Source organism: Eumetopias jubatus, unplaced genomic scaffold (genome assembly GCF_037043125.1).
Source record: "Eumetopias jubatus isolate StellerSeaLion01/CBP00866 unplaced genomic scaffold, mEumJub1_p1.0 scaffold_3, whole genome shotgun sequence".
Taxonomy (NCBI): Eukaryota; Metazoa; Chordata; class Mammalia; order Carnivora; family Otariidae; genus Eumetopias; species Eumetopias jubatus.
This window is the reverse complement of record NW_028274809.1, coordinates 179982546-179995989: the sequence shown is the minus strand read 5'-3', so window position 1 is coordinate 179995989 and position 13444 is coordinate 179982546. Positions and strand designations below refer to the sequence as shown.

General features: G+C 39.3%; 1 protein-coding gene across 1 annotated transcript in view; it reads left to right on the top strand.

The window, feature by feature from the left end:
• UGGT2 (UDP-glucose glycoprotein glucosyltransferase 2) overlaps positions 1–13444 on the top strand; it is a 170400-nt gene that overhangs the window by 2885 nt on the left and 154071 nt on the right. Inside the window, exon 2 of the mRNA XM_028112040.2 lies at positions 10163–10245. Coding sequence (XP_027967841.1) covers positions 10163–10245 — 83 coding nt within the window. The remainder of the gene's footprint in view (positions 1–10162; positions 10246–13444) is intronic.

Genomic DNA, 13444 nt, shown 5'->3' with positions numbered 1-13444 from the left:
CTGGGTGGCTCGGTTGAGCGACTGCCTTCGGCTCAGGTCATGATCCCGGAGTCCTGGGATAGAGCCCCGCATGGAGGAGCCTGCTTCTCCCTCTGACCCTCTCTCCTCTCATGCTGTTTCTCACTCTCTCTCTCTCTTAAATAAATAAAAATCTTTAAAAAAAAAAAAAGGGGTGAGAGTCTGAGTTTCAAAGGGGTGGATCTGAGATTTAGAAGAACCAGTGGCAGTGCTTTCGGCGAAGGTATTTGGAGGATCTCTACAAATTTTGCCAATTGAGTCTTAATAGTGTTAGTATGTTCAACTAACTCTGAGGATCGAGGATGATCTGCACCGTGACACTGTCGTAAAATTGGGCAAACAGCACAGACGTCAAAGCAGCTGATCATTAAAATGGGTTCCCAATCACTATGAAGTTTGAGAGGGTTCCCCAGGTGGGGATCACTTTTTCTAACAATTTTTAGCCAAGTAAGAACAGCGGCCTCTCTGTAAGGGAAAGCTTCAGTCCAGTGAGAAAACATGGACCATTACTGAAACTTGTTTCTATCCATGCGATTGGAAAGCGCTGTGAAATCCATCTGCACAAACAGGTTTCCCTGGATTGTGTTTTTGACAGGTGGGGCAAGTGAGGTAGGCACTTCTTGCAACCTCATTAATATGTCCCCACCAGTATTGGTTCATGAATATTATCTTGTGTCAGTAGACCACAATGGTTTAATGCGCGTATAGTGGTAAGTAGTCGGAACTTGAAGATTTCTGGTAGTGCCAGATTGTTTTTGGTCCAAACCAGAGTTCTGTCTTTTTTATTGAACCAACCAACAATTATTAGGTTTCCAATATTGTTTTTACCCCTCTGGGGCAATTTGTTGGGCATCTCTTTTTTTTTTTTTAAGATTATTTATTTGAGAGAGCAAGAGAATGCATACACGCAGAGGGGAGAGGCAGACTCCCTACTCAGCAGGGAGCCTGATGTGGGGCTCGATACCAGGACCACGAGATCATGACCCAAGCCGAAGGCAGACACTTAACTGACTGAGCCACCCAGGTGGCCCGATTGTTGGGTATCTCCTAGTGGTCCTTCTGAATTATCATTTGGCAGAACATCTCTTTGGACCATGACACATTATTGGTTTCTTTGAGAGCAGTGTTTTGGGTAGAAATATCAATGAGATGGTTTCCTTTGGCCTCCAGGGAGTTGAGTGTGGAATGCTCAGGAGCCATAATAACAGCCAGAGCAGCCAGCAAAAGTGTGGCATCTAACAAATTTTGGACATAAGAGCCATTTTTAATTTTAGCCCTATTGGAGGTAAGAAAACTTTGTTTCCGTAATCCAAAGTCATGAGCTACCCCAAAGGCATACCTGCTATCAGTATAAATGTTTGCAGTTTTGCCCTTAGCCAAAATACAAGGGTGGTTAAAAGGGATCCCATGATGATTTCATCAGGAATGTTTCTGAGGCCAGGGTGATAACCCTGTGTCATTGGGTCTAATTGTTGACTGTAATACCCTATGGGTCCCTATGTTTTTGGGTGAGTACTCCCAAGGGTATTCCCTTCTCTCATATGCAAAGACATGTCTTCCTGATCTTTCCAAATAATAGGGTGAGGTTTTACCTTTTTTAGTAAAACATTTAGAGATTGAGCCATAAGAGAAATTTGGAATCCAGTTTTTTTTTTTTTTAAGATTTTATTCATTTATTAGAGCACAAGCAGGGGGAGCAGCAGTCAGAGGAAGAGGGAGAAGCAGACTCCCCGCTGAGCAAGGAGCCCGACCTGGGGCTTGATCCTGGGATCCTGACCCGAGCCAAAAGCAGATGCCTAACCGACTGATCCACCCGGGCGCCCCTGGAATCCAGTTTTGACAGTAGCTAGCCAGTTCAAGAAAACCTCATAATTGGCCTTATTTTTAGGTTTTTGGAAAGTTCAGAATGCCATGAAATCTCCCTGGATCCAAATGTCCTTTTTCTGAGGGCAGATGCCCTAAGTATCAAACCTGAGTTTGAGCAAAGAGAAGTTTTTCTTTGGAGTGTTTATTTCCCTTTAATGCCAAAAGTTTTAACAGGTGGTTTCTGTCTTCCTATGAAGAGGTTTGAGAAGGAGAACAGAGAAGCAAATCATCTAGGTATTGTAACCAAGTAGAGCCTGTAAAAAACTTAACATCCAAATCAGCTTCTCAGGTTTGTGAAAAGAAAGACTCTGAAACTGGGGGGCATTGCTGTCCAGGTGTATTTCCATTCTTCCTAAGTGAAAGCAAAAAGATACTGGCTATCTTTATCAACTGGAATACTAAAGAATGCATTGTGTAGATCAATTACAGTGAAAAATTTGGCTCCAGTGGGAATGGATATCAGTGTATGGATTAGGAACAGCAGAGTCCTGAGGGATAACAGTGTCATTTATTGCTCAGAGGTCCTGGACAAACCTCCATCCTTGGCCATTGGATTTCCTCATAGGTAAAATAGGCACATAATAGGGATAATGAGGCCTTGAGCTTTGTAATCTTCTATTATAGTGCTTGATGCCTTGAAAGGCTTCTTTATAGGATATTCATTAATTCTAGGGAGAAGTTTTGAGGAATCTATTTGAGTCTTGATGGGAGGCACACTGTGGATTCTGCCAATATTAGTTGAAGATCTTGTCCATAGAGGATGGACCCAATAGCGCAAATGATCAGTGTCCTCAGACTCAGCTGTAGTGCTGTCAGAGTCAGAGCAAATAAAAGATGTCAAAGGGTCATTTAATTTACCTGGCTGCCTATTTTGATTACTACGGTCAGATTCTAGAATTATTTCCCCTTTTAGGAGAAAGGAATTCTGGTGTATTTTTCTAAGAACTCTCAGCCCAATAAATGAAGAGTGGCAGAGCAACTAAGGAGAAAGGTATGTGTATCAGAGTGCTTAGACAAAAGGGAGTAGATTCAAAGATAGGAACCTGTTGAGGTTTATTGGAGACCCCACACTTTAGTGCTCCAGAGCAGGGGCTGCTTCATGGTAGTGGGGTTGAGCACCAAGTGTTGCTCTGGTGTCAATAAGGACAGAGATTCATTCCCAATCTGGAGAGTGGTTTCTCTGATCGATTAAGAGGGAAGACTGGGAAGAGCCTCTGTAGTTCCTTGGAGCCCTGTTCTTGGGAATTAGGAGGACTCTGGAAATACTGGCTAGGGGGCTGAAGGTGCCAGGAGCTCCTAACCCAGTAACAGCTTTTTTCCCCAATGTCCTGGCTCTTTGCAAATAGTAAAAACTAGTAGGTTTTTGGTTTTGTTCAGGGGCCTTCATTTGCTGGAGATGAAAATGAAGAATTTTAAGAATTTTATCGGTCTTTTTTTGGAGGGCGGTGACACTTCTAGGATCTGAGCAAGCTAGTCTGCCTAATTGACTAAATCTGGAGTAGACATAGTTTCCCATTCAACCCGGGTCCTTTTAACTAAATGAGAACCTATTAATAAACATAGAATTAAATGCTACCTAGGTAGATTCAGCATCTAAAGGAACACCAGAATATAAAAACAATTTGGAGTTGATTGTAATAGTCATGAATGGGTTCACAAGGCTTTTGTGTGCCAGCCTAAATTTTGTTGCAATCAGCAGGCTTAGGAAAAGCTACTGTACTTAACTCAGTGGAGATTTCCACCAAGTGTTTCAGCATCTTGCCAAAAGCTAGGTGTCTGTTTTTCTAAATCCCTTTCAGGATCTTCTCATTGGAGTAATTTTATCCAGTGTTTGGCCTGACCCTCACCAACAAGCATGTGGACGAATGGATATAAATCTGAGAAACCAGGCTGCTAAGTTGGAACAGCTGTGCTAAATTCTTCAGCAAACCTATCGAGGTCCTCAGTCACTTTAGGAAACTCTCTGTGGCTCACAATTCAGCCTTAGTCCAGGGAACATAATGAATTTGGGGTTTATTTAGATCCTCAGAAGACTTAACTTTAAGGGGAAGGTTTTAATGGGTTCAGGAAAGAAGGGAGTGGGAAGTGTGGGGTGGGGAAGTAATTTTAGCTAGAGAATAAGAAGAGGGAAATGAGGGTATAGAGGAGGTGCAGGCATTACGGAGGGGAAGGAGGATGATGGCATGGGAGGTGCAGTGTGCAGGCAAGGTGGCTGCCACGCATCCTGAGACAAGACAGCAGGAGGGAAGGAGAGACCGCAGAAACTTTTGTGTCTTTGTAATTGTTTGCCTCAGCTAATCTAGAAATCGTATTTTGCTGAGGCAATTTTAGATTTCTGATAACCTTTGAAAACTTCAAAATATCAATCCAAATAGGCATCCCACACAGCTTTGACAATTTCAGAGTCATGGCTGCCCAGTTCAGCTTTGAGAAAAGTGTTAGGGGAGATCAAATAATGGCCATTGCAGTTCTAAGTTACTTTTGGTTACGTTGGTGCATTTATTTAGAAATGTGGATGAAGAGGGACCATAGTTTTTAAACACAAAACAACCGGGGTCCCAAAAGCAGGAGTAGGGTGGGGAGCTCAAAGCATTTTGATGTTTGGAATCCCATTTTGTAGAGAATATTTCTTTTAGGTTGTCTGATTTGTTGGTACATAATTGTCCATAGTATGTTATAATCCATTGTATTTTATGCTATCAGGTGTAATAAAGTAGTTTTATTGAATAAAGTATTATAGCCTAACATGTGCCCTCTTCCTCTGTCTCTTCCCCCGTTTCTCCCAGAGTTTGCACGGATCTGATTCCATACTTCTTCCAACTCAGTCTAACTTTTTCCAGTCTTAGATTTGTAGTTGCAGTGTCCTGATTTGTATTTCCCTTGAGTCTTAGAACTGGAACTTTTGTAGATGCTCCTTACGGTCCTTCACAATCTAGCCCCTATGTGATGTACCAACCTAATCACTTGTAATGGGAGAATGGCAGCTCCCAAAAAGATGTCTCCATCCTAACTGCTAGAACCCATGAATGTTACCTTATTTGGAAAAAGGATTTTTACAGATGTAATTAAGGATCTTGATCTGGATGGGTGCTAAGTCCAATGTCCTTATAAGAGACAGAAGAGAAAAAGGCCATATGTGAACAGAGGCAGAGATTGGATTGATGTAGCCATAAGCCAAGGAACACTTGTATCCTCCATAAGCTTGAAGAGGCAAGGAAAGATTCTCCCCTAGATTCTTTGGAGGGTGTGTAGCCACACCACTACCTTGATTTTGGACTTCTGGCCTCCGGAACTGTGAAGCAATAAGTTTCTGTTGCTTTAGGTTACCAAGTTTTTGGTAATTTGTTAACAGCAGCCCTAGGAAACCAGTCCAGACCTGATAACTTAATGTGGAGTGCTGCTGTAACAAATAGCTAAAAATGTGGAAGTAGCTGGTAAGTCAAGCAAAAGCTGGAAGAGTTTTGAGAAATACGGTAAAAAGCCTAGGTTGCCTTAAGGAGGCTGTTGGCAGAAATAGGGACATTAAAGGTGATTTTGCTAAGGACTTAGAGGAAAGCAGGGAGTGTGATCGGGATGAAGCTTTTGTCGTAGGAAATACGTCCTCATGAGTAGAATGTTAGTAGAAATAAGAAAATTAAAGGTACTGCTAGTAAGAGTTCAGAAGGAAATGAGGGACCTGTTATTGGAAACAAAGATGATCCTTGTTTTATAGTGGCAGAAAACTGGCTGAATTGGATTCTATAGTTGTGTGGAAAACAGAACTTGTAAGTGATGAACTTGGGTAGCTAACTAAGGAGATTTCCAACAAAGCAGTAAAAGTGTCTCCTGGTTTCTCCTTGTTTATAGTAAAATACAAGAGGAAAGAGAAACTGAAGAAGGAGCTGTTAAGGAAAAAGGAAGGCAGGACTTTATAACTTGGGAGCTTCTCCACCTGTCCAGATTGCAAAGAGTGTTGAAATGAGGAAACTCAGTGTTGGGAATGCATGCTCTGGAAAGAAGACCACATAAAGGGCTGGACAGTCTTTTTCTAATTAGGTTTGGCATCTGACTCATGGATCCACTCAACCATCACAGCAGAAGCCAGGAATAGAGGTGGGCTTATGCAGGAATGATCTGTGGAGGGTTTTTCTGTAATGGCATGACCCTCGTGAGACCTACAAGAGACTCACAAGAATTTTTATTATGTTGTATCAGCAGAAACATTGCCAGCTCATAGCAAAAGAGACAGAGACAGGATGAAATGAGACGGGGCTGTCAGACTTTCAAAATTCCATAGGCAGGAGATTGGCTGGTACAGCACTTGGCTGCAAACACGTGCTACCGTTCAAGAGAAGCGAATGATGAGACTGAGGGCAGAGCCATGGCAAGCGGCATGGCGAGTAGAGCAATAAGCCACTGAGGGTTATGAAACCCTTCAGGGCTTGAAATCTCATAGAATTTGTTCTGCTGTGTTTCGAACTCGTATGGGACTGGTAACTCCTTCATTCTTTCTAATTTTTCCCTGTTGGAATGTCTGTCTTTGGAATTTGGATTGCCTGTCTCAACACTGCATTTTGGAAGCAGACAACTTGTTTTCTAGTTCACAGGTCCACATATGGAGAAGAATTTTGCCCCAGGATGAGCATGCCCAGTGTCTCACTTGTACCTGGCTTAAATGATTTACTTGATGAGATGTGAGACTTCTGGGGATATTTCCATGTACTTTTGGCTTAGAGATGATGCTCTAATGGGTTGAGATTATATTGGGGGTTGTTGAGATAGGGCATATGCATTTTGTATGTGAGACAGATGTGGATTCTGGGGAGCCCAGGGTGGACTATAGTGGCTTGAATGGTGGCCCGCCCAAAAAAGATAAATCTAGATCCTGACTTCTGGAACTTGTTGTGTTAGCCCTGACACCAGGAATTTAGACTTTTGGCCTCTAGAACTGTGAGAATAAATTTCTCTTGTTTTAAGCCACTACGTTTGTAGTAATTTGATATAGTAGCCCTAGGAAGGCAATATAATACTCTGCTACAGTCTTTTCTTCACTGCCACCTTATTTATGGACCTACCATATTACTTTCTCTTTGGCTTATCCTATCCCCTGATAAAACTAATGTCTTTCTAGTATGTTCTCATAGCATTTGGTCAATACTTCTGTAATAATTCTTATTGCAAGGTATGTATGCTAACCTCTGCTGCTAAAATGTGAGCTTCAAGGGATAAGATTATTTCTTATTTATATTTACTTTGCCAAGGCACAGTGTACAAATATAGGTGCTCAGTAAGTATTAGTAATAAGTATTTGCTTGGTAGAAGCAATAAGAGTCTTTTTTAAAGATTTATTTGAGAGAGAGAGCATGAGTGGGAGGGGCAGAGGAGAGGGAGAGATACTCTCAAGCAGACTCCCTGCTGAGTGCAGAGCCTGATGAGGGACTCGATCTCACAACCCTGAGATTATGACCTGAGCCAAAATCAAGTCAGACGCCCAACTGCCTGAGCCACCCAGGGGCCCAAGAGTATTTCTTAGTCGTACTTGTTTTCCCAAGGCTCAGTACTCTCAAGTGCAAAAGAAGTAGGTGCCCAATAATGTTGATTCACCGGAAGGGACCTTGTATTAGGTACTGTCTTCTCCAGACCACCATCAGAATTACCTCTACAATATACTTGACCTGTGGAAACTGGTGTCCTGATGGCATTATCCAGATGGGATGCTTAGTGTTCTCTCATGCACTTACCTGTGAACAAATATAAATTGTAAGCAAGTCCTTTGTTACATAAAGTCTTTCCCACTACAGCTTTTATCTAGTGGTGCATGGCCCTATGATGGGCACTGTGTAGGGAGCAAAGATGAATGAGGTATGTCCCCTACCTAAAGAAATTTATAATTTAGAACTATTTGCTAGGGATAATTATAGACTGATGAGGCTAAATTTTTATAACATAACTTCTACATCAAAAGTGTATTTTATTCCCCTGGTGTTGCTTTTGATGAAAATAATTTTTGGAATTTCACTTATAACTACTGTCATGCTCTTTCATACATATAAACCTATCTTCTGTGCACATCACTTTTTTCCTCTGTGGTAGAACTTTTTTGGGAAACACTTATTTGGAGCTAAGTATTGTTTAAAACAAGTGAACAAATTGGAAATGCCAGTTTTTTGTGTCTTTCATACCTTTTTAAACTTTAGGTGAGGAACTGATTTAGATGATCTCTCAAGGATATTTATTTCCTCTTTTAAAATTAATGTTACTGGCAAATTGCCCCTGAAAGTAAATTCCAGAAGAGTTCCAAAAGTGCTGAGAGTAGTGGTATATTGAGGGAATAAGTGTGAAAATACATTCTCAAGGTGAACACTTGGAAGGATCATACCTAAATGTGTAAATTCTGGCATATGAAAGTTTTGCCTGTGGTTGCACAGTATATGAGCGTGTCTGTAGGTGTTGTCAAGTTGGTTAGGTATGAAGTGTTGCTCCCTGCTTTGCTTAAGATTTTGTATCATCCTTGACCTTTTCAGGTCACACCCTGTTTATCCCATTGTTTCTTCTGCTTTTAGCTTCTCTCTCTCTCCCCCCTCTTTTTTTTTTTTAAATGCCATTGAGTTGGACACCATTAATAGCAAGAGTTGTTTATGCATTGCTTTCAGTGCCTGTGCTTGTCATATTTATGTGGATAAACCAGTTTCTCTCTCCTCCTTTTGCCTTTTAGTGACCAGACTCACAAGAATTACTTTACATGTGTCGTGGATGTCCTCATACCTTCCATTTTTATTAAGCATTAGTTTAAATTTACCGAGACTAGAGAGAAAGATAAGATGGGTGATAAATCTGTACCATCTGTTTGATGGCTGTTTCCTTTCTAGTTTAAATAGTTGGATCTCGGGGCGCCTGGGTGGCTCAGTCGTTAAGCATCTGCCTTCGGCTCAGGTCATGATCCCGGGGTCCTGGGATGGAGCCCTGGCATCGGGCTCCCTGCTCAGCGGGAAGCCTGCTTCTCCCTCTCCCACTCCCCCTGCTTGTGTTCCCTCTCTCGCTGTGTCTCTCTCTGTCAGATAAATAAATAAAATCTTTAAAAAAAAAAATAGTTGGATCTACTTGCCTTTGGGTGTCTTGCACTTTGTTTTGTATAGGACTGAATAACCTCTAACTTAATTATTTCCAAAGGTTTTCTTTTTTTATTTATTTTTTTCCCATTATCTCCTAAGGTTTTAAATGGCTTTGGTCATTTTTTCTGACCTACACTCTGGAAAAATCAAGGTGGGCTTCAAGGCCAAAGACCTAATTCGATTCACCAACTTCCTATTAATTTTTTCATTAAGGTGTTTTCTGTTTTAAATAATAAAATTGTCTACACAAATAAGAGCTAAATAAAAATATTATATTTTGAGAGTGCGTGGGAGAGAGTGGGGGCGGAGGGGCAGAGGGAGAGAGAATCCCAAGTAGGCTCCACCACACCCAGCGTGGAGCCCAGTGCCGGGCTTGATCCCAGGACCCTGAGATCATGACCTGAGCCAAAATCAAGAGTTGGACACCCAAACAACTGAGCCACTCAGGCACCCCAATAACATTTTTAAAAAATGTTTATAAAACCAATTTTTGTTTGTGAAACATAGGCAGTCTCTTTTTTTTTTTAACCTTTATATAACACTCCATTACTGTTAAATTATAATTCTCAGTAATTTGCAATGACATTGATGGAGCTAGAGAGTATAATGCTAAGTGAAATAAGTCAAAGAAAGACAAAAACCATATGATTTCACTCATGTAGAATTTAGGAAACAAATGAGCAAAGGGAAAAAGACACAAACCAAGAAACAGACTCTTAACTATAGAGAACAAACTGGTGGTTACCAGAGAGAAGATGGGATGGGTGAAATAGGTGATAGGGATTAAGGAGTGCACTTGTGATGAGCACTGGGCGATGTATGGAATTGTTGAATCACTACAGTGTACACCTGAAACTAATATAACACTGTATGTTAACTATACTGTTATATAGTATAGAAACAAAATATCCATTTTTTAGTTATAGCTACTAATGAGGAAAAGCCAGAAGTAATTTCTCAAGCTATCTTTTCTAGTCACCAGTATATGCTTGTAAGTTGGGAATGATATCTCATGTAAGAATCATTAATTTGTTCTCTTTCTGCATCATGGTAAACGGAAATCAGTCACTTTAATTTTTGGAGGTTTTTGTTTTAACCCTAAGTTATAATTTGGTTTTAAGGTGTAGTTTCTCATTGCATTTCATTTTTCCTTTCTGTCTATTAACTGATTACTTTTATTTTAATAGTGAATTTATGGCAGAAGAAAGTAATGAAAAATTTTGGCAGTTTTTGGAAACTGTACAAGAATTAGCAATTTATAAGCAAACAGGTAGGTGATGTGAATACTATAACTTAAAAAATTTGTATTTATGTGCATACATTAGATATGTTTATTGTTTTTAATGTTAAGGGTGAAGTGTAAATGCTTAATTGGGTTAGTAAATCTGAATATTAAGTTTGAAAAGATGTTTTAATGAAAATTATTCTAAGCATCCATTTCCAAAAAATAAAGGTTTAATACTTTATTATAAGAACTCTCACATAATTACCAGTGTTTGCAGATTGCATTATATCAAAGAGAACTAGAAATTGTTGAATTATGGCTTTCTTTTACCTAGATTTATTTGAAATAGTATTAGTTTTGCATCTAGTAGTGTTGTTTTTTGTTTTTTTGGGTTTTTTTGCCAAAATTCTTTTAAAGAGATTTTTTTAATACTTGCCCTTAACAAATCAGGTAAACTGTGTGTTTTCATTTCACTATCTAGAAGATGCAGTTAGTCATTCCTCCTTTTTAAATATATATGAATACATATTACATATCTGTATATATGCATATATCTTTAGAATGAACAAGTGTTTGTTAATATGTTTCTGAGAGAAGGTCAGTAGATTAAAGATACTGAAATGGGGTTTTAGCAGCAGAGGCTAAAAGGTTAATTATTAATTATTATAAAGAAAGGTTATTTTTCTGTCTCTACAGAGAATAGAATAAGTATTAACATGGAATCCCTCGAGGGGGATTTCTTTAGCCTTGTAGACATGGGGAGAACTTCTTAACTATGGAGATTAAATAGTTTAGAGACAACTTACTGTGGTGATTAGTTTGATTTTGTTCTTGAATGTAAATGTTACCGAAACAACAGTTTTGATTATTTTAAGTGTTCATTTACTGGACTCCATTTGGCTCAGGTGGCCTTGAAGTTGAGCAATTTTAGGATTTCATGAGATAGGTTAAAAAAAAATAGAGCAGACATGCCTTTCATGATATTTTAAACTGAAATGTTTTCAAAACAAGTAATTTGCTCTTTAAAAAAAAACTTTTACTGAAAAGCCTCATTATTTAATTATCATTATTTGAGTCATACTGTGCACTGCTGTAGATACTGGGAATACAAAGGTGAATAAATGTGATCAGTGCTCCCTGGGCCCCACAATACTGTGAAGGGGAAAGCGGAAGGGCCAGCTGTGCTCTAAGGTAGTAAGAGAGCTTCATGGGCCGCACTGACAAGGAAGTGCATAAAAAAGGGCACCTGGTCAGTACTTCAGAGAGAGCAGGACGGCCTTTCTCGTGGTGAGTGTTGGAGTTCAGTGTGGACGATAGCAGAGGGAGCCAGGTATAGGGAAGGCAGAAGAGCAGAGGAATTTTGACCACTTAAAGTCGACTTGCAAATTGATGGGAAACTGTTGTTGGTTGGCTTTGTATTTGTCCTGATAATTTTAGTTTTGGTATTTGTGATAAAAAAGGCTAGGTTAATATGTAAGGTTCTCACAGTTAAAAAAAAATCCACCAACTTTTGTGGCTCTCACCTAAAATCCTAAATGTAGCTTTCCCAAATCTTTAGTTCTTGGTACATACTTTATAGTCTCATTCAGTGCTATTCTCAAAAATTACTCTTACAAATTTTGAACTCTTTAGTTGCTTAGATGTGTCCACGTATTTTCCCTAAATGAAATGACATGTCTGGACAATCTGATGGCAGATGATTATTAACAAGTTGAAATATAAGCTCAGGAATACCTAAGCTCTACTTCAAGCATATAAAATAGGAGGTATGTACTTCAGGGTTGAACCTAAAAGAAATTCTATTAAATAAGAATTACTAACACTGAAAATAGAATTCCATTAAAATTATTTATAATGGCAAGGGTCAAATGCATATGCTGCATCATCACTGATACTGTTAGGTGTAGGAGAGGATGCTGTATAGGAGCAGTTAAATATGTCGACTGTCAGACTTACTGAATTTACTTCAAGATTATCCTAGAGGAAACATTTTAAATCCTCAGTTACGTGTAATTTTTTAGGTTGTTGAATCTCCATGAAACCCTGTAAATACTCTTTCCTGAAGAATAATTCTGGTGATCTACTTGCCTAAAAAAGTTGTAAATGTTGAAGATTTAACTTTGAACTCAGGTGCTAGTTTCATGCCATTTGGTGAGAACACTTTATATTATGTGTCAGCAAATTAAGACCATTTAAACATTGAATTGCCTGGTTTTTCTACCATTTTATATGGTTCTGCTATGGAGTTATGTAGTTATTGATGCTTCAAGATTAAGTGGCATGATATTAGCTAACCTATGAGTTTTGTGTGGTGAGTTAGAAATGTCAACCAAGGTTTACCTAATTCCAGAGTCCCTGTTTACTTTTACTTCCCCATGTGCTCCACATAGAAGAAATTCATTCTTAAAATCCTTGGAAGATTTTAATGGTTTTTACACAAGTAAAGTTGCTTACATATTTTAATGGAAAGATTTTTGGAAAATGTTATGACATTTCTAACTCAGTTGCTTATAACTGAGAACTGGGTTTGGATAGAAGGATGATTGCAGTTTGGATGTGTCACATTTGAAATGCTTATTGAATATCCAAGTGAAGATATTCTGTAAGCTGATATATGCGTGGGAGATTTAGGTGGTAAAAATCTAGGCTAAGGGGTAGGATTTGGGAGTTATCAGCACTAAGAGGGTAATTGAAGTTATAGGGAGGGGGTATAGAATGAGAAGAAAACAGGTCCCAATGACAGAACCCTGAAGAACATCAATGTTTAAGAACTAACCAAAGGAAGAACACACAATAGAGACTTAGGAGTACCCATAGAGGCAGGTGAAAACCTACAAAGTGTGATGTCCTGAAAGCCAGGGAATATTGAGTGGTAAGTGATGGATGTTATCAAATACTATAGACAGATCAAATATTAAGGTTTTAACAACAGAAAAATTATTGGTGATTTAGCTAGCAGTTTTACTGGTATAGTTATCAAAACTATGGTAGGGTGAGGTATGAGTCGAGGTTGGAAGCAGAGAAAGGTATTAAGTCCTTCAGGATGGACTGTGAAGCATGAAAAGATGCTCATCATCCCTCATTATCAGGAAAATACAAATCAAAACTACGATGAGTTGTCACCTCCAGTCAGAATGGCTAAAATTAATGACACAAGAAACAACAGGTGTTGGCGAGGATGTGGAGAAAGGGGAACCCTCCCACACTGTTGGTGGGAATGCAAGCTGGTTTAGCCCCTCTGGAA